This window comes from Leuciscus leuciscus (genome assembly GCF_965113295.1).
Source record: "Leuciscus leuciscus genome assembly, chromosome: 19".
NCBI lineage: Eukaryota > Metazoa > Chordata > Actinopteri > Cypriniformes > Leuciscidae > Leuciscus > Leuciscus leuciscus.
The window spans coordinates 6,086,743-6,112,894 of NC_138743.1; the positions used below are offsets into that span (position 1 = coordinate 6,086,743).

Sequence of the window (26,152 nt, forward strand, 5' to 3'; positions counted from 1 at the left end):
CTTTATGTTGTTCTTCTTTATAAAGTTGAAAAAAGAGCAGCATTTATTTAAAATAGAAATAAACATTTTAATTTGTTTTGTTAACAATATGTTCTATCGTTCGAAAGTTTGGGGTCAGAAAATTGTTTTTATTTCTTTGTCTAAAAGTAATTAATACTTTTATTCAGCAAGGATATGTTAAATTGATAAAAAGTGATAGTAAAGATTTATATTGTTAGAAAAGATTTATATTTTGAGTAAATGCTGTTCTTTTGAACTTTTTATTCATCAATGAATCCTGAAAAGAGTATCACAGGTTTCAAAAAAATATTAAACAGCACAACTGTTTCCAACATTGATAACAATGAGCATCAAATCATCATATTAGAGTGATTTCTGAAGGATCATGTGACACTGAAGACTGGAGTAATTAATTACATTAAATCATATATCTGGTACCCATTCTGATAGCCTTCATTTTTTTAATTTTAACTTTTCAACATGTTTATTGCCAAAAAATAGCACCCAAGAAAAGAAAGAAAAAAGAAATGCACACAAATCAACAGTTAAAACTGTATTTAGACAACTCATATTCAATATAATTTGAGCCTGATAAACATTTTCTGAAGGTTAATCATCTATTTTCACAGATTCATTTTCTACCAGTTAGCCCCAGAATTTCCCCCACATTTTTCTACTGAAATGACGACTTCGATTGAGAACTTATGCAACATATTTAATGTTTTCATAATAGGTTTAATATCAATCAAGTAGAACAGTTAAACATACTCAAAAAAGTCCTAAATTCACAGACAAAAAGGCAAAATGCATATAAACGTGGTTACAATGAGTGATATGTTCTTCAAATAATATCATAAGAGGCAATCAGTGCTTCGATGAAGTTAAAAACAGAAATGACCGCCGATCTGAATACACTTCGACAGCAGAACTGAGAAATGCACTGGAACTTAAAAGCATGACATTGTTAAAATGAGGGTTAATATACCAAAGAGCCGTACTCTGATTTACGTCAACGTTTAAATACACAGGGCATCAAATAAACCCACAGATATAAAAATCTCTGAGAGACACAGTTATTTAATGTTCAGCAGCCATATGGCAACAGAGGTACTTATCAAAATAAAAATGTGACTCATAAGAACATGATTTGATTGATTATTAAGACTGCAGTGATTAATTAGGCATTACAATAACAATCAAGACTTGCCAACCAACAGTTGTTATTTTCATTAGTCCTGGGCTTTGGTCAGTTTCATACATTCAGTGCTAAAAGTGAGGCAAAAATAAACCGCACAATGATCTGATTTCAGACAGAGAACCAAAAAAATTTAAAGATCTGCTCAGAAATCACTTCTATATGATGTCAAACATTCTTGATGCAAACAGCATTAAATCAGTAGTTATAACATCATATTCCATTTTACATTGCGTATATATATTTAATACTGCTGCCGATGTATTAAAGTCCTTCTCTAGATTTGATGTTAAAAATAAACACAACTGGAATGATATTTATAGCAACTAATGCCCCAAAATAATAGTACACTGTCTGCCTCTCGATTAAAGTCTAGCCATAAAGCAATAAAAATAAAGGCACAAAAGCTAAACAATCTTTGCACTGAGCTGTCATGGAGAACATATGGAGTCTGTGTTAGATCATGCTGAACCGTTACACATCCAGAAACTGGTTTTGCTTGAACAGAGAGTCTCTAGAGTTATTCTAAAACAGAGAGAGAAATACAACAACAAAATTCTATGTTCAGATAAAAACAGCCTAGAGTTTAACTGGAGATGAAAAGAGAGAAAAATGAGGTAGACTTCTGTGTAAACACAAAGCAAATTATTACTGAAGACTAATAAAACAAAACTACGAGGACCTAACACTGTTAATCTTTAGGAAAATAAACGGAACGGGAAAAGGTACGACTGTGTGAAACTGAAGGAGGTAGTTCTTCTAACGCACGAGAACACGAGTCGGTGAGTTTGATGAGCAAACAGTCAAGAGATTCAGTTAATGGTCAATGCTTCCCTACAGAATAACATCAAATACACTTATTTGGTTCGTTCCCTGAGAGAAGTTCATCCTGAGAAGAATTGTGGGTAGAAATGTACAAAAATACACTGTATAAATCTGTAGTCACTGTATGAGGTTTGGGATCTGAGTCTGTGCTATGTCTGTCATTTGGTCAGTTTCTTTCTCTCAGATTGTTGTTCTAGGTCAGTGCACTTGATTAAATATGATGCGCACACACACACACATTCATAGGGCTGTTTCACAACATGAGCGTCGAACTTCACGCCATCACACTTCTAATGCCTTCAAACACAGCCGGTCTTTGGTATAAACATCTATACCAAAACGCACACGGTTAGTTTACGCCCTCCAATGTGTGACACGCCGTTTGATTTGTCAACACACACCGTGTGATCGTCAGAGCCGACGGCTGGGAACAGTCATGCGAGGCCGCTTTGAATCTTTTACACATTCAGTATCGTCAGAGAGGCGGCGTCTTGTCTTTATAGACCTCAAGTGGAGGATGAGCGTCGGTTCAAGCCATAATGTGAGGCGGCACTCGGTCTCTTTTCAGAAATCTCTGCCTGAGCGATCACACACACACACACACACACACACACACACACGTTTCACTGCTCATTATGAAGATAAAGAAACTTAGGACTGTTCAAAGCTTCAAATCGATTAAAAAAAACTTTTGATTTGTTCCCTGCTGAATCTCACAGAAACAGGTGAAAGTCATATTTTACCCTAAAGTCAAAAGAAAAATTCAGATTTTAAGCATGGTGAATTATTGTCATGAAAATTCAGCACTTTTTCACCCTAAATAGTCACTACTGTAATTGCCTTTTTTTTTTTTTTTGTCATTCTTCTTGATAATGATTCTTACTGCATTCATAAATCATTGAAAGTAATGTTTCTACAGCATAATTTAAAATGACTGTAATAAAATAATTTTTTAAATCAAACAAAGCAAACTATTACGAAGTATAAACACTTCAGAAATGAACTATTATTTCTTAGTTATTCTTACATTACAGTAATGAGAATGTGATTAAATGGCATTAGAGTGAAAACTGCTCAATAGTAAAGAAAATAATGTCTTAAAATGATAAAATAGGATTTAATTTTCTCTAAAAATGTTTTTATTATATTAATATTTTAATTGAATTTATCATTCATTTCTTTTGATTTTGAGGTAAAATATGGCTCTTTGACATGTCCTTAAATTGTTTCATGAGATTCTTTCCCTCCAGATCAGGAGAAAATGAGAAACGCTGAGGCGAAACTTTCCCTCATCATCAGCGCATCAGAAGCCAAACGCTGCCGTGACGCTCTATGAATCCTTTTGTGTTGCTGGAAATCTTTAGTTGGATTTCTAAAGCTCATCAGTATTTAAGGTCCACAGAATGAAAAGGGTCTGAAATTATTGCTGACAGTCACTGGGTCGTTCACTGACATTAAGACATTGCACCGCGAACCTCCACGGCATGGCATTGTGGGTAAACGATGCTTACTTTGTTCAAGTGCACTTTTGTTCAGTTTTTCATTGTGCAATGGATGATTGTAGCAGATTTGCTCTTAACTTTCAGATCATTCACATCTCCGCCAGCAGCTTTAAATGATGAGATCTGTCTCTCTAAGGCTTCAATTCATCTACATTCATTAGCTAAATGGGGGGGGGTGTATACTCAGCGTCGCGCGTCTGATGCATATGGCACAATTAACTAAAAACACTTTGAAGTGGTCATCTGATTGGTTGAATTCTACAGGATGTCCAGGAGATGTGCAGATTGTGATGCCAAACCCCCTCATGGATAAAAAAAACACAGTTGTGAAAATGAGCGCATATCAGGATCAACTAAACGCAGGATTTTATCAAAAGTATGCGAAGTATGTAAAGTTCACGGCATAGACTCTTTAAATTACATCCAAGAGTTTAACACACCGGTCTGTTATTGTACAGACATCGACGTTACATTTTCACGCCCCTAAAGTGACGCAGAACAAAACTAACTGTGATTGGTTGCTTCACATGTCACTCAGACGGCCTCTGGGCGGTTCTTAGCCAATGAAAGCCTCGATGGAGACCTTCTGCCGTCAGTCTGAAGCTCCGGCTACACGAGACTAGCCTAATCTTGAAATAAACTGTAAACTTGTCCCTCAAATCTGATTGGTTGATTAGAATATTGATCCAGGATCAGATCCAGGTTGTGTGTACTTGGTGAAATCACATTCACCTGCGCTGTACACATGCGAACATGTTTTCACCAAGTACATGTTCCTGGATCATTTATGTCAAGTTTAGGCTTACAACCAGGGTTAGGTGCTTCTACATCACCTATCATTTCTCTCTAAACTCTAAAAAGGGTTTGGACACAGTTTTCAGACAGGAATGTTACTCCAGGACCAGCAAAATATGATGATCCAGGAAAATGTCTTACTAGGCAATTTACCGTAAATTTCGTCATCAACATAAACACTGATTTTTCGATTAAATGATTGGAGTACGATTAATTACAAGGAAATACCTACTCACATGAAGCCTAATTCAATGTGTTACTTGCCATTTCTTTGTAATTATTTGGGAAATGTTCTAGCTATTTTGCATGGTAATCTATTAACCATTTATTAGTTGTTTAGTTATCAGTTGTTCCAGAAGAAATGGAGCAACAAACGACCGAATAATGCAACAATATACGTCGCCCACGCTGATGATCCATGGCGTCAAAGCTTAAGTATAGCCTACTTGAATCAAGTGTAGCCTACAGTGGATCATGCGCAGCTGTTAGTGATGATGGCAAAATGATTCAATGACCGTCAAACCACTACAATAATTCACCACTATAACACATCCAAGAACAAACCAAAGAACTTTTAAGGCCGCTTATTTTTGGTTCTTTTTACATGACGTCACAATGGGAAGAGAATATTAAGCTTTTATGGGTATGACACAACTTGAACAGTTTTTCTCCCGCCAGAATCTCATCGTTACGGCATTGAAAGCAGCATCTCGTCCTCCGCAAGACGATCACTTTCAGTGAGGCCGAGGTGTGTGAGGGAGGAGAGGGATCAAATCAAAACGCCACCATAGAGAGTCGACTTCATCTACCTACGCGCTCTATATAAATTACACTTCAACATTTAGAGTATTTCAACATATATTAATGCCTTAAATTATCACCGTGAGCCGTGGTACAGCCTGTGATGAAGCAAAAGACCGCTTTCCACTGCAGCTAAACAATGCCAATACGTTTAAATCAGTTAGTTAGTCCTCTCTGACTGAAGTTAATTTAGCTCTTAGTCTTCAATTGTTAAAAACTCTTAGTAAGACCAGACGGCTGATCTGAGAGCCGTGTATAAAACCATCCACCCACAAAAAAAATGATTTGAAAATGTCCTCACTACCCCATATTAATATTATTGAAAGGATATAGTGAGTGTGACCATTTCCACCACCAGCCTTAACAGTCCCGGGACCCGTGAATTTTGACATGAACCTGATTGTGAGAAATTCAAAATGCCAGAGAAACATTATGTCTGAATCTGAATCAACAAGAAATCAATCTTGATCACATTTACTTTCTTAATGCATGTTCTTGATCTTAAAGTGAATGTTTATCTATTATTACACCGGTAACATGATCACTTTTGCTTTTCCTCTGAAACTATTTCAGACAGTAATATTCTGAAGTATTATTACAATATAAAACAACTGTTTTCTATTTTTATCCATTTTAAAATGCAAATTTATTCCTGAATTTTCAGCATCATTACTGAAAGTGTCACATGATCCTTCAGAAATCTTTCTAATATGATGATTTGCTGCTCAAGAAACATTTTGAAAAGAGTTCATATTTTTATGGAAACCGTGACACACTACCATTCAAAAGCTTCAGAGGAAAGTGAACATGTTATCGTAAAAATAAATAAATGTTCACGTTAAGAGGAGGAACGTGCATTAAGAAAGCGAATCTAAACAGCAGAAAAGTCCCTCCTTAAAATTTTTACTCCGGTTTCTCTCACATTATGGAGGTAAAATAGCTTCCAAACTTTTGTTGAGTTTGAGTTGAGCCTTGTAATATTCACTTGAAACACACTCGCTCCAAAACGCACGTCAGTCGCAGAGTTTGTTGTGATTGCTCAGTGAGAACACAGGCGTGTACACACACCCCCATCGGCGGACGCCGTAGCTGCACGGGAAGGGAGGGTCTGGTGTGAGGTAGATGATTTCAGTCCCAGCTTTTCCTCCAGCGCTGGGAGTGACTCCCCCGTTGAGATGCTTCCTCCGGGGAGGACGACGAGCCCGACCGGCTCTCCTCTTCCTGGGACTGAGCTGAGGTGGAGGGCCGCTGGGGGTCCTGAGACGTGGAGGGGGACAGCGCCCTCTTGTGGGGACACTGGGCCACCATGTGTGTGACACTCTGACAGTAGTGACACTTCTTTGGCTGGGGTGGAAGGCCACACTCTTTAGCGTGGTGGTCCAGACCTCCACAGTTATAACACCTGCGGAAAGACAAAAAAATTGCTTATTATCATTCAATCATTATACAGATGATATCATTAAAATGTGCAATCAAATAAAACAAGATTTATACTTTGCGCGATTTAGATATTAGACGGCGCAGCAGGAAAATCAGAGAGACGATGATTAGCAAATTTTCCCCTACCGATCAAAAGTTTGGAATAAATATGATTTTTAAAAAATGATTTTTAGTGTCTTATGCTCATCAAGGCTGCATTTATTTGATAAATAATACAATTAAAAATGAACAAAATATTATTGAAAAATGAAAAATATTATTTATGCAGAATTATTAGGCACGTTGATTTTCTGATCATTTTTTTTTTTCATGCACATTTGACCAATTCCAAACCACATTAATCGTAGTAACTAAAATTCATTTTGTATTTAATCATTTATAAGTGAAATATAATTGTTCATGAAGGCTGGAAATGAAAAGCGCCTTATTTTCAGGTGTGCAGAATTATTAGGCACGTTTTCTTTTACAGATAAAATAAGCCAAAAAAAAGATTTAACTCAGACTGAAAAGTCAAAAATTATTAAATGCCCATGAGAAGAATGCAATACTAATGCAATACTAGAGATTGCAGTTAAGGCATGACCTTTGGACAGTGAAATGAATGAGAGTGAGAATTCATCTTCCAGAATACGTTATAATAAGTTTGGGAAGTTTATTTTTAGTCCATCTCCTACCCTGAAGTCCATTTTGCAGAGATGGACTACAAATTAACTCCCAAAACTTACTTTCAGATTCTGGAAGATGAATTCTTCAAACAGTGGTATTAGAGGATGTGGTGCTGGTCCTTCAAGAGTCGCTCTCAATCTGTCTGTCTATAAAGCCTATATAAAACCAGTCTTCATGTATTTCACAACACTTCAGCTTGTGATTCTTATTAAGTGGGGGTCATTTTTAGGATTCTTTACCTAACCCAAGTCTCTGAGATCCTGACACCTTGCACTTCTGGAGACTCCAGGTAGGGTTGCAGTTCTGGAAAAGGGTGGCACTGGAGACTAAAGGGTTCCTGATGGTTTCACACTTAATTCTTCACCTTAATTCCTAATTCTTTTGCAGTTAACATGTGTCTTTTCTTCTCCACCTGTATTTGTCTGACCCTGCAATGAGCATTTCACTGTCCAAAGGTCATGCCTTAACTGCAATCTCTAGTATTGCATTCTTCTCATGGGCATTTAATAATTTTTGACTTTTCAGTCTGAGTTAAATCTTTTTTTTGGCTTATTTTATCTGTAAAAGAAAACGTGCCTAATAATTCTGCACACCTGAAAATAAGGCGCTTTGCTTTTCCAGCCTTCATGAACAATTATATTTCACTTATAAATGATTAAATACCAAATTAATTGTAGTTATTACAATTAATGTGGTTTGGAATTGGTCAAATGTGCCAGAAAAAAAAAATATGATCAGAAAATCAACGTGCCTAATAATTCTGCACGAACTGTGTATATATATATATATATATATATATATATATAAATAATTGTTTTTGATTGAGCAGCAAATCATCATATTAGAATGATTTCTGAAGGATCATGTGACACTGAAGACTGGAGTAATGATGCTGAAAATTCAGCTTTGATCACAGTAATACATTACATATTACAATATATTCAAATAGTAAATTGTAAAAATATTATAAAATATTTACTGTATTTTTTATCAAATAAATGCAGCTGAGCAGAAGAGACGCATTTCAAAAACATTTAAATTCTTAATTATTTCAAACATTTGTAAATACAAAACACATTAGTGTAAGTACATCAGCTCTGATAACTAAAAAAAAAATGTTTTACAGTTTACATTACCATTGAGTTATTGGTTATTGAGATCAGGAATTATATTGTGCAGAGAAAACAGAACCTATTTTTAAGTCCATTAAAATATTAAGATGTTACATTAAGCAATGTAAAAAAAATGAATGACAATTAACCAGATCCATAATGCAAGCAAAATATATTGCATCCTGTTTGTACTTGCAATAAAGGGAAAAACACCTCATAAAGGAACTCATTCAGAATCAGATGCATTATGCTAATGAAAATTATGGAGGAAATGTTGTTCAGTTATTAAGACAATAATACGCCAAAATCGTAATGGTCCTAAAAACAAACTTCTTTACATTATTTTTTATTATTTTTGGATTAAATGTGACCTGGACGTTTTTTGCTGAGATGAACTCAAACCCAGTGTTGGTCACCAGGGGGCAGTACAGGACCAGACGTACTCCAATAACAAAGATCTTTTAGAGAAATCCTCCTAAAGTTGCAGTTGCAGGATTTAATAATCAACGTTTTATCTTATAGGAGTGATAAATAGTCCCAGCCTAGTAATTCCTACATTTAAATGTAAAAGAAAAAAAATGGCACATTGTATGATTTATAGCCACACACACACAAAAATAAATCACAAATATGATATATAAATTTTTTTTTTTTATTAATAATATTTATTAATATTTATAATATATATATTTTTGTATATTAAATTTTTTTTCTTAGATATGAAGAAATTGATTTACTGTGAGCATCTAGAATTTAAAAGAAACATTATATGTTATCACAGAGCCTATGGTTGCCAAGGAAATTCCGGTGCATAGAAACAGAGTAGGAAATTACATTACTGTTCTAAATATAGTGAATCAGAGTACCACTAATGTGTGTGTGTGTGTGTGTGTGTGTGTGTGTGTGTGTGTGTGTGTGTGTGTGTGTGTGTGTGTGTGTGTGTGTGTGTGTGTGTGTGTGTGTGTGTGTGTGTGTGTGTGTGTGTGTGTGTGTGAGACAGAAAGAGTAGTGGCTATATTATTACATGGTTCTCTTCTGAGTGGTCAATCACAATGTTCTGCAGTCATGTATTTATTAATTTTTTTTGTATAATGATGCTATTAATATTCATCTGGAGAAAACACCTTAATGACGGGATAAGACCGTCTAAAGTAAACTATTTTTAATTAATTACAGATAAAATAATTATTTTTAAAAAATCATTTAACCAAAAAAAAAAGTAAAATGGAAATGAATACATTACATACAAACCATTGTTTTGGCCAAAATAAATCATAATTGATCAAATGCATACAAATAAAACAAATTAACCCAACCTGACATTTATGAAAGAGACTGTTACATGTTATTTTAAGGTGATGTTACAGTGCAATTACACAAATAAGTAATGAATATTAATTAACTACATGTTCTTACTAGAGGGTTAAGTTTAGGCTTAGGTGTAATTGCTTGTTATTATGCATAATATACTGTTATGACTACAGTAAGTACATGTAATGTGCAACTACATCACCCTAAAATAATGTTACCTTCTCATTTAATAGGGTTTTGCTTTAGATCTCTGAAACCAATATACAACAACCACTGTTAGAAAATAACCACGCATTTGGTGTCTTTATAGTTATGTGCGATAATAACTCGTCTCTCTCCTTCATTTCCGAGTCCGTCGCTCCTGTCTCTGCACGGGCTGTTTTCAGCCTCTAGGTGGCGCTGTGCTTCAGCTGCAGATAATCATGTCTGTATTAGACAGACACAAACTGGAGGAAACTGATCTGACATCAGCGCTGAACTGCACAAAACTAGAAGTGTGTAAATTATCATTATTTTATCAACATTTAGATTTTATGGAAAGCAGTTCCATATTGTTTCTAACCCTAACCGTGGCACCTCATGCACTCACATTTAACAACAACAAATATTTTGAGGAAAACAAATGCCTAATTTTGCGATCTTAAAGGGTTAATTCACGCAAAATTGAAAGTTCTGTCATTAATTGCTCGCCCTCATGTTATTTTGTTCATCTTCAGGAACACAAATGAAGATCTTTTTAAAGAAATCTGAGCACTTTCTGTCCCTCCAGTGACAGATACACAACTGACACTTTGATGCTTAAATAGAATTAATATTAAGCACGTTTGAGCTTCCGGAAGAACCGATGAGGTTTGTTCTCGTGCTTTGAGCTTCGGTTTATGTTCGCTGGTCAATGTTTATATGTGAATAAAAGCCTAAATTCAATCTGTTCATCATATAAAGCGATCGAGTCTCTTCAGGATCCGCTCAATAAATAGGCCTATGTATTAGTTTTACGATTTCTTTATGAACTTTTTGAAGAGTCAAAGTGGTAGTTGTCAAAGCTCTCAGATTTCATAAAAAATATCTTCATTTGTGTTCTGAAGATGAACGAAAGTCTTACAGGTTTGGAACGACATAAGGGTCAGTAAATGATGACAGAATTTTCATTTTATCCCTCTAAAAAATAAAAGGTAATATGCATAAATTTTTTGCATCGAAATCTATAAATCTCAACCATATCATTTCCTTATAATATCCAGACTCAGATACAAAGAACCATTAAACAGAACAATTACTTGATATAAAGGAGTCTATTCATCTAAAGATTTCCATTAACCTCATAATTGTAGGCTATTTAAGATGATAACTTTCAGGTACATATTATCACACTATTCAATGAAAATACAGGCAAGATTCTTGTATTTAAACTGATGAGTTAAATTTACACTGTCATTGATAAGTTTTTAATTCAGTTGTTCAATGACTTTATAGATAAAAAGATGCATCGCTCTCAACAAGATCCCATTATGAGCCAATTTTATGTCCTAATGTACTTGTTCTCTTTCAAACAGATTTCAAGCACTTTTGAGATTAAAGAGTTTATGATCATATGAATGTGTTAAAGCATCAATTCAGGCTTTATCTCATCTTTAATTTCGTGTCCACCTGTTCTATAGGGACCGACTATATGATAAACCGCTCACCCACACACACGCACGTACATACTTATAAATAGCTTTAACACAACAGACTGAAAAGACTTATTCAGTTTGTTTTGTTTTTTTTGCTTTGATCACCATGGCAACAGGAAGTAGAAGACTGACTCACAATCAATGCGAGTCGTGAACAGAAAAGCATTTGGCGAAACCAAGCTATGACCCATCATCTACATTCAGAATTACATGCTGTAATTCATGCGGCTAAATTAAACATTATTAATACTGTAATTGATTATTTTATACAGAGAACCACGCCGTTTAATTGAAATGTGAATAATATTGAGTATTTTAACGTTCAAAAACAGCACGTTTGATGAAAAATGCTTGTTCAAAAAGTTTTGGAATAAATAACCCCATCATATTAATAAAGTAATACATCAAGTGTACGACAAACTTAAAAAAAAAAAAAAAAAAATCATACATATTCAATTATATAAATCCCCAGCTCTATTTTATATGTTCACTTATAATTTAATTATTATTAATAGTGTCTAATTTTCGTATATATTTTGAATGATAAAACATTTAAAATAAATCAATTAAATTAAATCAAATCACATTGGTTTAAAGTGCTTGCTTGATCAATTCCTTTTGTGGCTAAACAAATTTCTTTTCCTTTTGTAGCATTATAAATAAACCTTTGCAAATACAACCATTAACAAAATTAGTAAATTAAACGAGATTAGCATTCAATGACGAACAATAACTCAAGTTTCAGAAAGAAAACATCAAGAGATATAATTAAAATATGAGTAATTTTTTTTATTTTTTTTCATGTGTAGTTTTTTTTTTTAGCTAATATTTTAAAACTTCCAAAACTACTAGTATTTCTAAACCGTAGATTGGGATTTGAACAGAACAGGCCTATAAATTAATGAATAAAACTAAAATGACATTTGTCCTCAAGAGATATCATTTAGTGTAGACCCCACAGCTGAACCCTGAGGCATTAGTAATGCAGAAACGATACAGCACAATGTGAATTGTGGATGACTGAAAACATATTAAACTACATATCCCATGATGCTCAGCGGACTCACCGGTCTCCCTTTGGTTTGCGCTTGAGGGGCGGGGCCTTCCCTTTGGGGCGTCGGTCACTGCCCGAGCATGGGCCCCCGCCGGGCCCCGTGACCCTGAGCGACTCCAGACCTTTACTCGACCTCTTGAAGGTGAACTCAACCTGCTCGCCCTCCCGTAGGCTCCTGAAGCCCTCCATCACCAGCTTACTCTAAACACACACACACACACTTCTGATTTAATACACATTCAAACCTACTTATATAGTCTATAATATCCAAATATAAATATCAAACAGATCAGTCAAATCTACAGAGATATCCATAAACATTTCATGTCGTATAATAATTTATCAGGGACAAAAAAGAGAGATTTTCCAAGTTATCTGTCAATAACCTGCATTACGAAAGCTATGTTTAAAAACACATTTCATAGCATAAAATGCACAATTTTATGAGACCTAATTGCTAAAATCAAAAACAGATTTTGCTTATTTAAATATAAGTCAATAACATATGATTTTACATTACTAAAATACTCAAATTAAATTTTATGAAATTACAGCTGTTTTTAGTTATAAGAGATTTGACTCAATCTGTTTATACTTAAATTTGAAGGCAGCAACTGAACTTAAGATTTCAAGTTGAAATAGGTTAACTTTTTACAGTGAAAACTGAGTGACCATTTGTTTATGTCAGAATATTACAAATATTAAAGAATAGAACAAATATTAAGTAATAAGAACAAATAACTTAAAACCATAAAAAAAATGTTTGGTTTAATTGCACCAAATATTAGTGTAACTGTCTTTACAATAACTGCTAATAGATTTAACTTTTTAATTAGATTTTATTAAATGTTAAAGTTAATACTAAACTTTAAAAAACGAAAAATTCTTTAATAAAAGGACAATTCAACAAAATTCTAAATAAAAAGCACCTTATGATCCCTGTTATATATTCTTTACATATTCATATAATATCACAGAGCAGGAGAGCTTGAACTGTCATACACACATGCAAATACTCGTAACATAAAAATAACCTGTATGACTTGTAATACAATTTCAACAAGTGTGATACAAATTAGAAATCCTCTACACAAATCCCAGAAAAACACCATCCAGACATTTAATCATTTCATTATTTAGCAGACGCTTTTATCCAAAAGAGGAACATCAAACGCAGTTGATCAAATTCATCAGTTTATCACACAAGAGCTTGTACAATATATTCACACAGTGTGTTTATTAGTTTATTCAAATCCTTCAATCAAAACGATTTTTTTGGCATTATAAATGCAAAGTGAAGCCCCTAAAAAAGAAATGATCAGAAATTATAACAGCAATACAAGCCTGTTAATCTTAAACTGAAGTGTCATTTCTTACGAATAAAATCACCATAAAATCTGTACATCATTCTGCAGTTTAGCATTGATTCTTAAACTGCTTGTTTAAGACACACACAGATCAGTCTAAACCAAACAAACAGGACTATTTAAGTAATGCTAATTTAAGTAATATGATTGGGATTTCACAGCTGATTATTTCGATGCTGCTGCAACAGAAAACCGTCTCAAGATATTGTTGAGGCACATGATCATATGATTTCCATTTCAATTATTCATTCAATTGAAACAGCAGCAACGCAATGCAAGAGGGAAAGCACAGGTAACAAGTCTTCTCATCTATATAGTGAGATCATTAACAAGCACCACCGCAGTGGAGAGAACAAATGATAGACCATGTATGAATCTACTTATGCTCACATATCTGATATCACTTTTTTTGGAAGGATAAATCTCACATCTGGATTGATGAATGACATTTCCAGTGAATACACACTGTCTTCGGCTCAACATTTGTTTTTGTGTAGTATCAGCTCTCACTTATTCAACTCTCACTTCTCTATTAGCATCTTATGATTCCATGAAGAACCTTCAACATCCATGGAAATCTTTACATTCCACAAAAGGTTCTTTATAGTGGAAAAGGTTCTTTATATTCTTAAAATGTTATTTTAAGAACTGTTCACTAAAAGATTCTTCCCTTTTGGATCCCTTATTTATGGAACAGAAACACTTTAGTTTTTGTCACGGCATCACATTAAATTCAGCCGTGTGGGAGGAAAATAATGCATTTAATTGACATAATGAGCACAAAAGCCTTCTGATTTAACACTTATGATGGGGAGAAATTAAAAATCCAATAGAGAACGCAAATATAATCGAAATGCCAGCAGCAAAACCCTTCCCACACACATATATTAGATATTTTCTGTGGAAATATCATAGGCTATAAATAGGATTAGATCTTGGTTAAAAAAAAACAAAAAAAAACACCCCACACAAGACAAATATAGCATATACAATTTAATCCGTAGTGTGAGAATTAAAGTGTTTTCAATGCATGAATATTAGAATTTTTTTAATTTTGGTTTTATTAAAACCCTTCTATAATGTTAACCAGCTAGTGCTCTGTTCTGAGATGTGATTAAACCGGCATTGAAGAGTGAAGACCAGGTTGAGCAACAAATATTTTATATTTATGCTCTTATTTCCAGGGTCAAAGTTCAGAGAGAAGCTCTGCGATCAGGAAGAGGTGCTTCGTGTTACTGATGATTCATCCCAAAATAGCAGAATTAAGGTACGTAATGAGTGAGCACAGGAGAAGACGTGTGTCATATTACTGAAAAACACCAGAGACGGAAGACAGAAAGAAAGAGAGAGAAACACAGAGAGCGCCACCAAAGGGCCGGACGTATTCCACATCACCCCTCCTCCACATGTTTTCATCCTTCACGGTGACCTCTGACCTCTGCCCAACCCCCTTCAAACATGCACACACACACACACACACACACACACACACACACACACACCGGCATCCCGTTTCCCTGCGTTAAATTAACAACACACTTCTGCACTGACTACAAGACGTACACGCAGTATTTGATCTGCTGACACACACTACATCACTCTACACACACCCCTGATAGCAGCCGGATATGAGCTCAGTGTGTGTGTGTGTGTGTGTGTGTGTGAGGAGCTCTTAACATTGTGTGTAAAGTGCACACGGTCAAGTTGCGTCGGATAGAAATACAATTCATTTTACATTCTAGAAATGACTGAGTTTGAGGATGATTATGTTGATTTTAAATGTGTGAATTTTGAATGAAATTCTATAAGAACAAAACGTTTAAAAAGAACAAAGCAATTTAATCAAAGAGATGATTTAAATACCGACAATGATTTATGTTTGTCTCCATTTAAATGATGAATTAACTTGGATATACACAGAAAATTAAAAGATTAATTTAAAACTACAGTTTAGGGGGAAAAACTAACAATTTCTGGTTATCAAATTTTGTTTTGTTACTTTGTGTTCATTAGTTACAATAAAACATTTTGAATACTTACAAAAAGGTATTATTTGTTAACATATAACCAACATTAACTAACAATGAGCAATATATTTTTACAGCATTTATTAATGTTAACCTTTGTTAATGTTAGTTAATACAAATTTTCATGTTAGTTTACAGTGCATTAACTAATGTTAACAGATTTTGATCTTAAAAATATATTAGTAAATGTTGAGATTAACATTAACTAAGATTAATAAATGCTGTAGAAGAATTGTTCATTCTTAGTTCATGTTAAATTATGTAGTTAACTAATGTTAACAAATGAAACCTTATTGTAAAGTGTTACCAGCATTTTTAACTTATTGTCTATTATTGAAAGTTTGCTTATTTTTGGAAAAACAAACAAACCACTCTCTAAAAAAAAGAGAAAAAGAGGTAATAGATTTTGGTTGACATTGCCCTTTTTTATCAGTCCAAACCGTTTGACTTTAGATTTTAAACAATTAAAACTGAACACACTAAACTAACACATTTTCATTTAGCATTTGTGCTCTTGGCAAAATTTCTTATAAAAGCCACTAACAAGACACGTCAATTACTGTGCTTGTGATTTTAATCAGGTAGATGTGTCTTATGAGACTACAAATACAGTCCTAAAATTAAATTAACAAAATAATAAAATGCAAAACATTTTAAAATTTCATGCAAGAACCAATACAACCACTGAGAGCCAGGCATCAATAAAATATATAGAAATAATATATTTAATTGCATTAAAGAATGATTTCAAAAAAAAATTTAAACAACATAATACATTTAAAATAAAATAAAAAATTGTAATTATAATGGTATTAAAAAAAAATGCTAATAGATTTCGGTACTACACAGCTATTACTAAACTTAAGTGAGCAAATGTTTGTGTCAGGTCGCAGCTGGCTCCACCCACACACTCACTCCTTATATGGGCAGAGCTGAAGGAGGAAGTCATGTGACCTCCTGCTTCTGTTGAGATGGCGAAATGAAGGACTGAACAAATGGAGAATAAAAGTACAGGAAGCAGAAGAAACTGAGCACTGGAAGAAAAGAAAAGAAAAACAAGATAAAGAGAGAGTGAAAAAAATATGGAGAAGACAAAAAAATTATGCTCAAGTAAAAGAGTCTGTTCAATTTTAGATGAAAACTGAATCTTTACAAGTAAAACCTAATGATATAAAATGACAGCAGCAGCTGATAATGAACATGTTCTGGGTCTTTCCTGTTATGCAATACATTTGCATGTCCCCATGTGTTTAACATACTAGATAAGATATTAAACTTAGTATAAAGATATAATCTTTTTAAAGGATAAAAATCATATTAATTCGTTTCCTTTTTGTCGCAACTAAAAACTTTTTTTTTTTATTAATTACTTTACATATAAATATACTATTTTTATTAATATTAAATCTGGAGTATACTGAATTTTAAATAAACCTTAGTTTAAGCAGATATGTTTGCAGTGGGTTATAAAAACATTAAAACTAATAAAAAAAAAATACCAGCTGTTCCAACATTTTTACTTTATCAAATCAAAATGTTTGAAACAAAACATGTTTCCTTGAGAGAATTGTTTTAATTAGTTTATAATTTTTTCCTGAGTTCTCAATTTCACTTTTCATCCTGTTAATCTTTTGTAAAATCCATCCATCTTACAAAACCAGGAAGTGACATCATTTTGAGAGAGAAAACGGCTGCACAAATGTCAGTGAGTATTAGCAAGGTTTTGATTGGGATTAATTGGAACTTTCCGTTCTGTTTGAAGAAATTACAGTATAATTCTTTAAAAAATTCAAAAGAATATTATGAGCATAATATATTCAAAATTAACACACTGATGTACACAAACTGTTACATCATCTCAAGCAATGGCTAACTCTATTTACATCCTGTTCATTTCCTTGCTATTGAGTAAATCAAGCTATAATTTCTTGCGTAAAATCCTTTCTGACTGTTGAACACTTCCTTAAATGAAAACACAAGCATATTGAGCCAAAACATTATGACCAGTCACAGGTGAAGTGAATATCATTAATCATCATTAATCATCTCAGGTTTATGAGGCACAAATCTCACAAAATTTCAGTGATGGTTATGTGAGGAATGTGTCACAGCACACAGTGCATCTGCTGCGTATGGAGAGCAATCAGAGATCTATGATGACCCGTCCACCGTTGAAAGCACCTACAATGGCCATGAGAGTGTCTGAACTGGACCTCGGAGCAGCAGTGGAAGACGGTCGCTTGGTCCGATGAGTCCCGTTTTCTTTAACATCACATGTGACGTTTGCCTAAGGGTAATGATGCACCAGGATGGACTGTGGGACGACGATAAGCCGGTGGAGGGAGTGTGTGACGCTCTGGTCAATGTTCTGCTGGGAAACCCTGAGTCCGGTCATTCATGTGGACGTTTATTTGACACACGTCACCTTCCTAAACACTGTTGCAGACCAGATACACCCCTTCATGACAACGGTGTTCCCTGGTGGAAGCACAGTCACACTGCACACATTGTTCAGGAATGGTTTGAGGAACATGATGAAGAGTTCAAGGTGTTCCTCTGGCCTCCAAATTCCCCAGATCTCAATCCAGTTGAGCATCTGTGGATGTGCCGGACCAACAAGTTCAGTCCATGTCAGCTCCACCTCAAACTTCAGGACTTGAAGGATCTGCTGACGTCTCAGTGCCAGAGACCACAGGACACCTTCAGCCTCTTGTAGAGTTCATGCCTGGGCGAGCACGTGGAGGACCAACAGCAGGTGGTCATAATGTTTTGACTCATCGTTGTACATGCACAAAAAATATATATAATTGCATGTATGAAAAATGATAAATGATATAAAGCGTTACTTTAATTATTAGTTTCTCCTTGTATTTCACAGCAGTCTTGTCAACAGATAATTATTATTTTTCCATTTTCATTTTTAGTGTAAAATAAGTGTTAATTTTAGGAATTTTGCGTACATCTCGTGAGTCGTGTGCCATCATATAATTCATTGTGCACACTAGATATCAGTGGCAGCATCACCGCTTGTGAAACTCAGATCTGTCATGCACAGAATGAAGAGAGGAACATGTATGTTAAAGGAGGAGCCAGAAATCTGCAGCAGTGAGAGGTGGAGTCTGGAGGAGAGGTTAATCTCACTAGGGGCCCAGAGTAACCTCACAACACACACACACACACACAACTAGCTATGTAAATAAGGGCATACCACAGACCCTAACCCTAAAAGTAATCATTTAGCATTTGTAGAATTAAAACAAATATCTGTATTAATTTGACATTAGGACGTCCCTATAGGGAGGTTTTATCAGTTTTATCTCCCTTCTACAGACAAATATGCCCACAAACAACTCTTAAAAAATAAAGGTTACATTAAGGAACATTTTAGGTTCCCTAAAGAACCTTTCATTGAAAAAGAACCATTTTTAAAAATCTAAAGAATCTTTTGTGCAATTGAAAGGTTCCGTGGATGTTAGAGGTTCTTCATGGAGCCATTGATGCCAGTAAAGAACCTTTATTTTTAAGAGTGTTTATCAGAGTGAACCCTACATGAGCAACATATAAATCCATCATTGCACAAACTAACATGATCAAGTCACACACCGCGACAAACAGCAACATGCATTCGTGCAGGAAGACTGGCACAAGCACACAATGCACACGCACAAACACTGCAGGAGGTGCAGCATTCGGAAAAATCAAACACAAAGCTCCTAATGAAACACACACACACACACACACACACACTGCAGTGCGTTGATTCGGAGTGTGAGGGCCGGACGAAGCCACGCCTCCTTTCCCTTTTTTGTCTTTAACGAAATTCCTCTTTTAAAGAATGTTAGAGGACCCCAACCCCCACCACACACACACACACACACACACACACACACACACACACACATACGCACACTGAAATCCTCTTTACACATACAAACAAAATCACACTCAGACATGCGTTGTCTTTTCCTCCGATTCACACTCTCACTTCTGTCCTGGATTGACACAAAAAGCTCATGGATTTGTAGAAGATTTGAAACACAGGGGGACTGTGTGTGTGTGTGTGTGTGTGTGTGTGTGTGTGTGTGTGTGTGTGTGTGTGTGTGTGTGTGTGTGTGTGTGTGTGTGTGTGTGTGTGTGTGTGTCAATGACTACAGGATACTGTATTGATGTAATAGTTGAATTAAGAGAGACTGGGTGCTATTATAACATTTTCCTTCATTACTACAGATCTACCTGCCATCTTTTGGTATAAGAAACATGTATATCTGCCACAAGTAAAGGTCTAATTAATACACACGCACTGAGAAAAACTGCCTTATCAGATTCAGTACAAGAAGTCAAAGTGTTGCAATTGATATTGCAAAATAATGATATTAACATACTACACTGAAAACAAAAATTGGTGTAAAAACAATTTTCACTCCAAAATTGCTAGTAAATTTCACTAAGTTACAACGTATTGGCAAGTAACACTAAATTAAACATGACATTTTGAAGTAGAAAGAACTTCAAAAATTTGTTTTTAAAAACTGGTCAAGTTTAGGGTCCAATTCTCACTACTAACTATTAATTTATTTAGAAATAGTATTTTGTTGTAAAACACTGTTTTATTTACAACGTCAAAAAAATCTGTTTTTTTTTTACAGTGAATTCCTCAGATAATTAACATTACTTCCTTCATATGATACTAATACTTTTAGCTGTCATAAAAATCAAAGCCAAAATTCTAGGGGAAACTATAATAATTTTTAAATAAGAAAAATGTGATTTAATATATATAATTATATATTATATCATATTTAAATATTTAAATCAGCTGTTAAGTCAGTAAGAGTTTTCAGCTGAATACTAATACAATTATGCTCTGCTCTTTACATAATTAAAAAAATCAGTCTGTCAGTTCATTCATTTCCATAGCTACTTTTACAATCATAACCTCAGAGCAATAATAACATTTTTGATTGTAGCTCAGTTTAATCAACAAGAGATAAATATACAAAATAAAGTTTAAATGCAAAGTAAAAATAAATAAAAATAAAGCAATTTATCTCTCAATTATTTTTTTATGAAAATCTCTCTTAAAGGAAAAAAAAAAAGCACCAAATTGTCTGAGTTTGAGCATGTGCTGTAGGTCATAGGTTCGATTCCCATGGTTGTATGAACTAATAAAGGAAACAAATGTGGATAAAAGCATCTGCCAAATGCATAAATGTAATGTCACATAATTCTGGATTGTTTGTAACAAATTGTCCTGTTCTCCTCAAGAAACAGCAGATTCTGTTTCTGTCCAGAATATCAGGGTTAGACAGACACACACAGATGGAATAATCAGCTGTACACACTCTTCTTATCACAAACACAATGCACAACGGCTGCACATGCAAAACAACACACACCCTGCATGCACAGCTTTTTCAATTCCTCTGTAGCATGAACACACATGTACGTGCAGCATTCAGACACAAAGGAAGAACACAAACAATCCTCCGCACAGCAGCCAAATGCAAATCTTTATCAGAGACGTTATGGATTTCAGCTGCTAGTGCCATTGGTCTGTCTTACACGAAGAAATGAGCGCAAACTCATTTGCAATCATCAAATTGTTTTATGCGTACATCGCCATAATATTATACACCCTGAGCTCTAGAACTGCATGTTTGCTGGTTTCAGGATTTTCACACACAGTAAAAAGAAACAGGATTGACTGCATAATGTACACCGTTTCAAAAATGTCACAAAAAGGAAATAAAACCAGATGACAGACACGGCTCTAATCAATGCGCTTTCACACGCTTTGGGGAGGAAAAAGCAGCCTTCATTTTCCAAATGCATTCAATACAATTGTTTACTTCATGCTTATCAGAAGAACCGTTTTATCAGGAGTACAAAATGTTCTTACAATAACTACTCGAATGAATACAAGGCAGGAAATGTTCCTCGCTTATGAGCTAGTGTTACAGCACAGATTTCACGTCAAGATTTACCACAAAGATATAGTTAGTAACTAGTGCATTTATCGTGCATGTCAACTGGCAGTTCGGTGAACAATCTGTTGAATTTGTGAATCAGACATTGATATTTCTTTGATTTCAACCAGTTTGTTTATATATTTATTTATTTATTTATATGTTGCCCTGTGTATACTTATCTTCCGCTCAACAGCACACATAACATTCTGACTGTGTCCCTGGTTAATGTTTATGTTTGTCTTTTTTGAGAACTGCATTTCCCAGAATGCACTCAGGTTTAGGGGCTACTAGCACAAGAGGTTCATGTTTTAGCTCATGCTCAAAAAAATCATGTCCACACAAGATTTCAGATAAAATGTCAATTTAAATAAAAAATCAATTAAATTTACCTAAAAAAGAAAAGAAAATTGTAAACAACTCTTCAAAACTCCATTTCAAATAATTTAATACATTTTTAACAGAACAAATCTTTCTCTCTGTTATCGAATTCCACAGATTTACCCAAATCAACATGCAACAATATAATTCAACTAAATTCTAGGCAATGATGTGTCCATAAAAACACTAATCACAATATGAATCCTGAAAGCAACATATATTTTACTTCAAAGTGGTTCAGCAATTGTAATTAGGTTAAACACATAATAAAAGATTATTAAAACTGAATTTCTTTAAATAAAAATAGCTTTAAAAGACAGACAGATAGACAGATAGATAGATCCTTATGCACACTACTAGCTGTTATGTTATTGAATTTCAGATTTTAAAGGATTATGCAGACGTGTTTTGTAACAATGCAAATGTTCAGTAACATGAATCATTTTAACATCTCATTAACATCCAGCAGTATACATAACACTGTTCGACAATATTATCAGCAGCAACAGATAATAAGAACACAATGAATCAGAAAGCAGCATAAATCAGCAAAACTGACAGCAGAACAACAGTGCAGTGAATTCGGAAGGAACCTCTTGTTCTCTCTGCTTTTGTTCTTATAATCTGCATATGCTGTTTTGAGGTGCCATTGAAAGCTTGGAAAATGATGAAAGGAGATAAGTTCCGGTTTAGTATATGTGTCCGTATTGATTTAGCTCTGAATGTCCATGAGAAGAGGACGAAATGTTGTGTAAAGGGGGCTGTACTACACCCATGTAAACACGAGAGCACATGATGTTCAGTACAACAGTCCACCGCACCGAAATAGCTTACCATTCTTCAAAAGTCTGATTGTGAAAGCGGTCTGATCGTCGTGTGCTACATGTGACAGATTTTCCGACATGTTGGCAGGTTTATCAGACATGTTCCTGTGAGCATGAGGCGAATGTTGTGCGTGTACATAGCCTACACTCTCTTTTCTCTTCCTAATGAAATCTTAAGGTTCCTTTAAGACGTGCATCGAACATTCCTCAGTGTTTACTACTAATACGGCGTTCGTGTGATTATATCAATGGAGGTGATCCAGAGTAATGATGTGTTTGTGGCGTGAGTAGTGCAGCTCTTAAAGTGACAGGAGATGAAAACGCAAGCGTGTGTTTACTGCTTTCCTCGAACACATCTGCTGATGTCAATGAGTTGCGACAGATAACGTGAAAAAAGGAGCCAGAAGAACGAGTGAAACCAAGATGTAACATGGACTTACTTGGTGAACGAACACGTCTAGTGGAGGGTCCACTGGCTTCCCCTCGCTGCTGGTCATCGATATAAATCCAAAGCCCATGCGGACATTAAACCACTTGCAGTAACCCGAGCCAGCCAGAATCTGCGGCGGAGTCCTAGTGGTGTCCGACCCGCCACCGCCACCTCTGCGCGGCCCTCCTGTGCGGTCAAGGAAGAAAAGCCCATAGTGATGTACGCCCGTGTACGTTAATGAGATCAAGCCTATACTTTGTTCTCGTTGTACACACTGACCGTGGGTCTGCGTGGGCAGCGTTTCTGAGGGAAATCCCCAACTATAGCCTACTACACAACAACACGCTTTCTACGCACCAATGTGTCTCACTTGTCTACAACCAGGGCCGTAGTCACCATAGACGCCCCTCTCTCTTCTATCAATCAATATATGAGGTTTTCAGTGACAGACTCTTAAACTTATACATTTTCTCACCCCCCTAACCTTGTGTATTTCGTTACATCCTAGTCTACAACCACCTAAAACCCACCCTCTGGAAAACTGGAGAAAGTCAATGAAAAGTAGAGCTACACTTCAGATTGGATGGCGTAGTGCATTGCGAATGCTCAGTGTGCCTGGTTGATAGCTGCAGCTACTTTGTAACTTCTTGTAGCCGTGCATCTTATGCATGTGAACCGTCTGGCGTGGGGCAGGTGTGCACACGTTACCCGCCCCCCCTCCTCACTACCACTGGCGCAAACGGCTCTTCATCACGCGTACAAACAACGTAAACAAAGCGCGGCGGTGCGCGTGGAATATTACGAGTTCCCATCTGAACGTAAAAATATATAATTAAAAAAGCAAAAAGCATCGTAACCTTCGGCCATGTTTCCCCGCGGACCCTCCGTTCCAAAGTTCCAGCGAAATCGTTTCCTCTGTGAAATGGGGTGATGCGCGTCACCGTCGATCCGACATCCCGATTTCCAGCGGGCACAAATTTAGCGCGCATGATACGGCGTGCGTCTCCTTTTTGGATATTTTGTCATGTCTCTTTTAACATCTCCTATCCTCACTCTCTCTCTCTCTCTCTCTCTCTTTCCCTCCCTCGCACATTCGCTCGCTCTCTCTCTCTCCCGCTCTCTGTTTCTCATTCGCTCGCTCGCAGCGCTGCACACGTGACTCCTCCGTGAGCCCGGGAGAGGGAGCGGACTCGGAACCGGGCTGGACTTCAGCTCTACTGCTGCGTCACGTAAATACATCTCCGTTTGAACAGGTTCAGTTTTTTAACACGCGTTAAAACGTCTAAAATCTTATTTTTGTATGTTCTGAAAGTCATTGACGGGGCCATAAAAAGTCCAGCATTTTTGGGATTTGTTTTTTTCTTTCTTTTCATTTATATTTAACAATTGCAATGATGCGTTATGTAACAAAATTTCAACCGCTGGTAACATGCATTATACTTATAGTCTTATGGAAGTAAATACTTGACACTTCAATTGTAATGTTCTCGCTTGGTGTAGCGAAATGCAAACAGTTTTATCTTTTTAGAAAAGGTTGTATTTTTCAAGAGGTTTACTGTTTCATTAAACAGTAGACTAATAATCTTCGTATTGTATGAAGTTGTTGAAATTAAAGTTATAACTTGATGTTGGCCTAATAGCTTACCTAATAAGACGAAAACGTTTCATCTTGCATTACCTAGGCCTTTGTGTCCTTTAAAATTAGCATAAAAAGGAGATTTTCTTTTTCTTCTGCTGCTGCTGCTGATGTATTTATGCTTTGGTTTAAACGTTTCCAAAACACTCATTATTTGGGATAAAAGATATATCGCTTACTGTCGTTTGTGGAAGCGCATTGCAGTTTGCATTTGTTGTTTTGCTGCAGTACAAACGTCAATGAGACTGAATCACAATAAGAAGAGCTTTATTGACCAAGTGCTCACACACACACACGGGGATTTGTGTCTGGTTTACGTGAGCTTTGAGCACTTACAAATAGGTCTATGTACATGTGGATTAATTACAACAGTAAACGTCTAGGCAGAACAAACATAAAGACGTAAAACGTATATACATCAGTACATATAGGCCTACATCAGTATATTTAGCCTACAAAAGCTGCATTATCTGTTAATTCATGAAAAGGCAGCATTGATCCAAAATAACCAGCATCACTGTATTTATTGCTTATTTATTGTATTAATTGTTCTGCTAATACAAACATATTGGTATGAATTCAAAATAAAACCCATATATGTTCTAAAAAATAAAATATGGAAAGGATAAAATATAAGCTTACATTTCATAGATTCTGTGCTTATTGAGTTCTTTTGAATTGTATCTGGGTGGTCAGTTCACAAAAAATGGAACCAAATGTGCACCAAACCAACAAGTTGAAATGCAAGAATTAATGGTAAATAAGTTCACCTGACAACTGAAATCATTTTCTCCTGTTATAAAAACTGAGTGTTTTCGTTTCTATAAGACATTCGTTCAGTAAATGTTTCTGACAACCTCGTGATCAAACCTGATAGCTTGCTGAGGATGTTTTTCTGTCTTTTGAGTCAGAGGAAAAACACGTTGGAGGAGTGAATCAACATCTACCCCCACCGCTTCTGTGCCCCGCCCATTCTCCCCCACCCCCCACCCATCTCTGCCGACCACCCTCCGGAATTCACCCCTGCCCCCAATCCCCCCACCCCCTGCAGCAGTGTGTGTGTGTGTGTGTGTGTGTGTGTGTGTGGATGGTGGTCGTGCCATTACGGCGCAGGTCATGGATCTGGTCACCGGTGTCAGATGTTATG

General features: G+C 35.6%; 1 protein-coding gene across 2 annotated transcripts; it reads right to left on the reverse strand.

Moving 5' to 3' along the window:
* Nucleotides 1-694: 694 nt before the first annotated feature.
* On the reverse strand, nucleotides 695-24,487 carry lin28b (lin-28 homolog B (C. elegans)). 2 transcript variants are annotated; one of them, XM_082147083.1, is made up of 4 exons: nucleotides 24,227-24,487; nucleotides 23,380-23,555; nucleotides 12,388-12,575; nucleotides 695-6,520 (listed from the first exon to the last, which is right to left on the reverse strand). In XM_082147083.1, the coding sequence occupies exons 1-4, from the start codon at nucleotides 24,234-24,236 to the stop codon at nucleotides 6,247-6,249; spliced, it is 648 nt and encodes a 215-aa protein (XP_082003209.1). In that variant the 5' UTR covers nucleotides 24,237-24,487; the 3' UTR covers nucleotides 695-6,246. The 2 variants fall into 2 exon arrangements, with proteins under 2 accessions (XP_082003209.1, XP_082003210.1); XM_082147084.1 differs by having other exon boundaries at nucleotides 23,649-24,487.
* Nucleotides 24,488-26,152: the final 1,665 nt, after the last annotated feature.

Bases quoted from the DNA above. Each gene is read 5' to 3' on its own strand.
- lin28b (XM_082147083.1), bottom strand. The intron at 12,576-23,379 runs GTAAGTCCATGT...GTGTGTGTTTAG, and splicing joins TAGACGTGTTCGTTCACCAA to AGTAAGCTGGTGATGGAGGG. The intron at 6,521-12,387 runs GTGAGTCCGCTG...GTCTTTCCGCAG, and splicing joins CGCAAACCAAAGGGAGACCG to GTGTTATAACTGTGGAGGTC.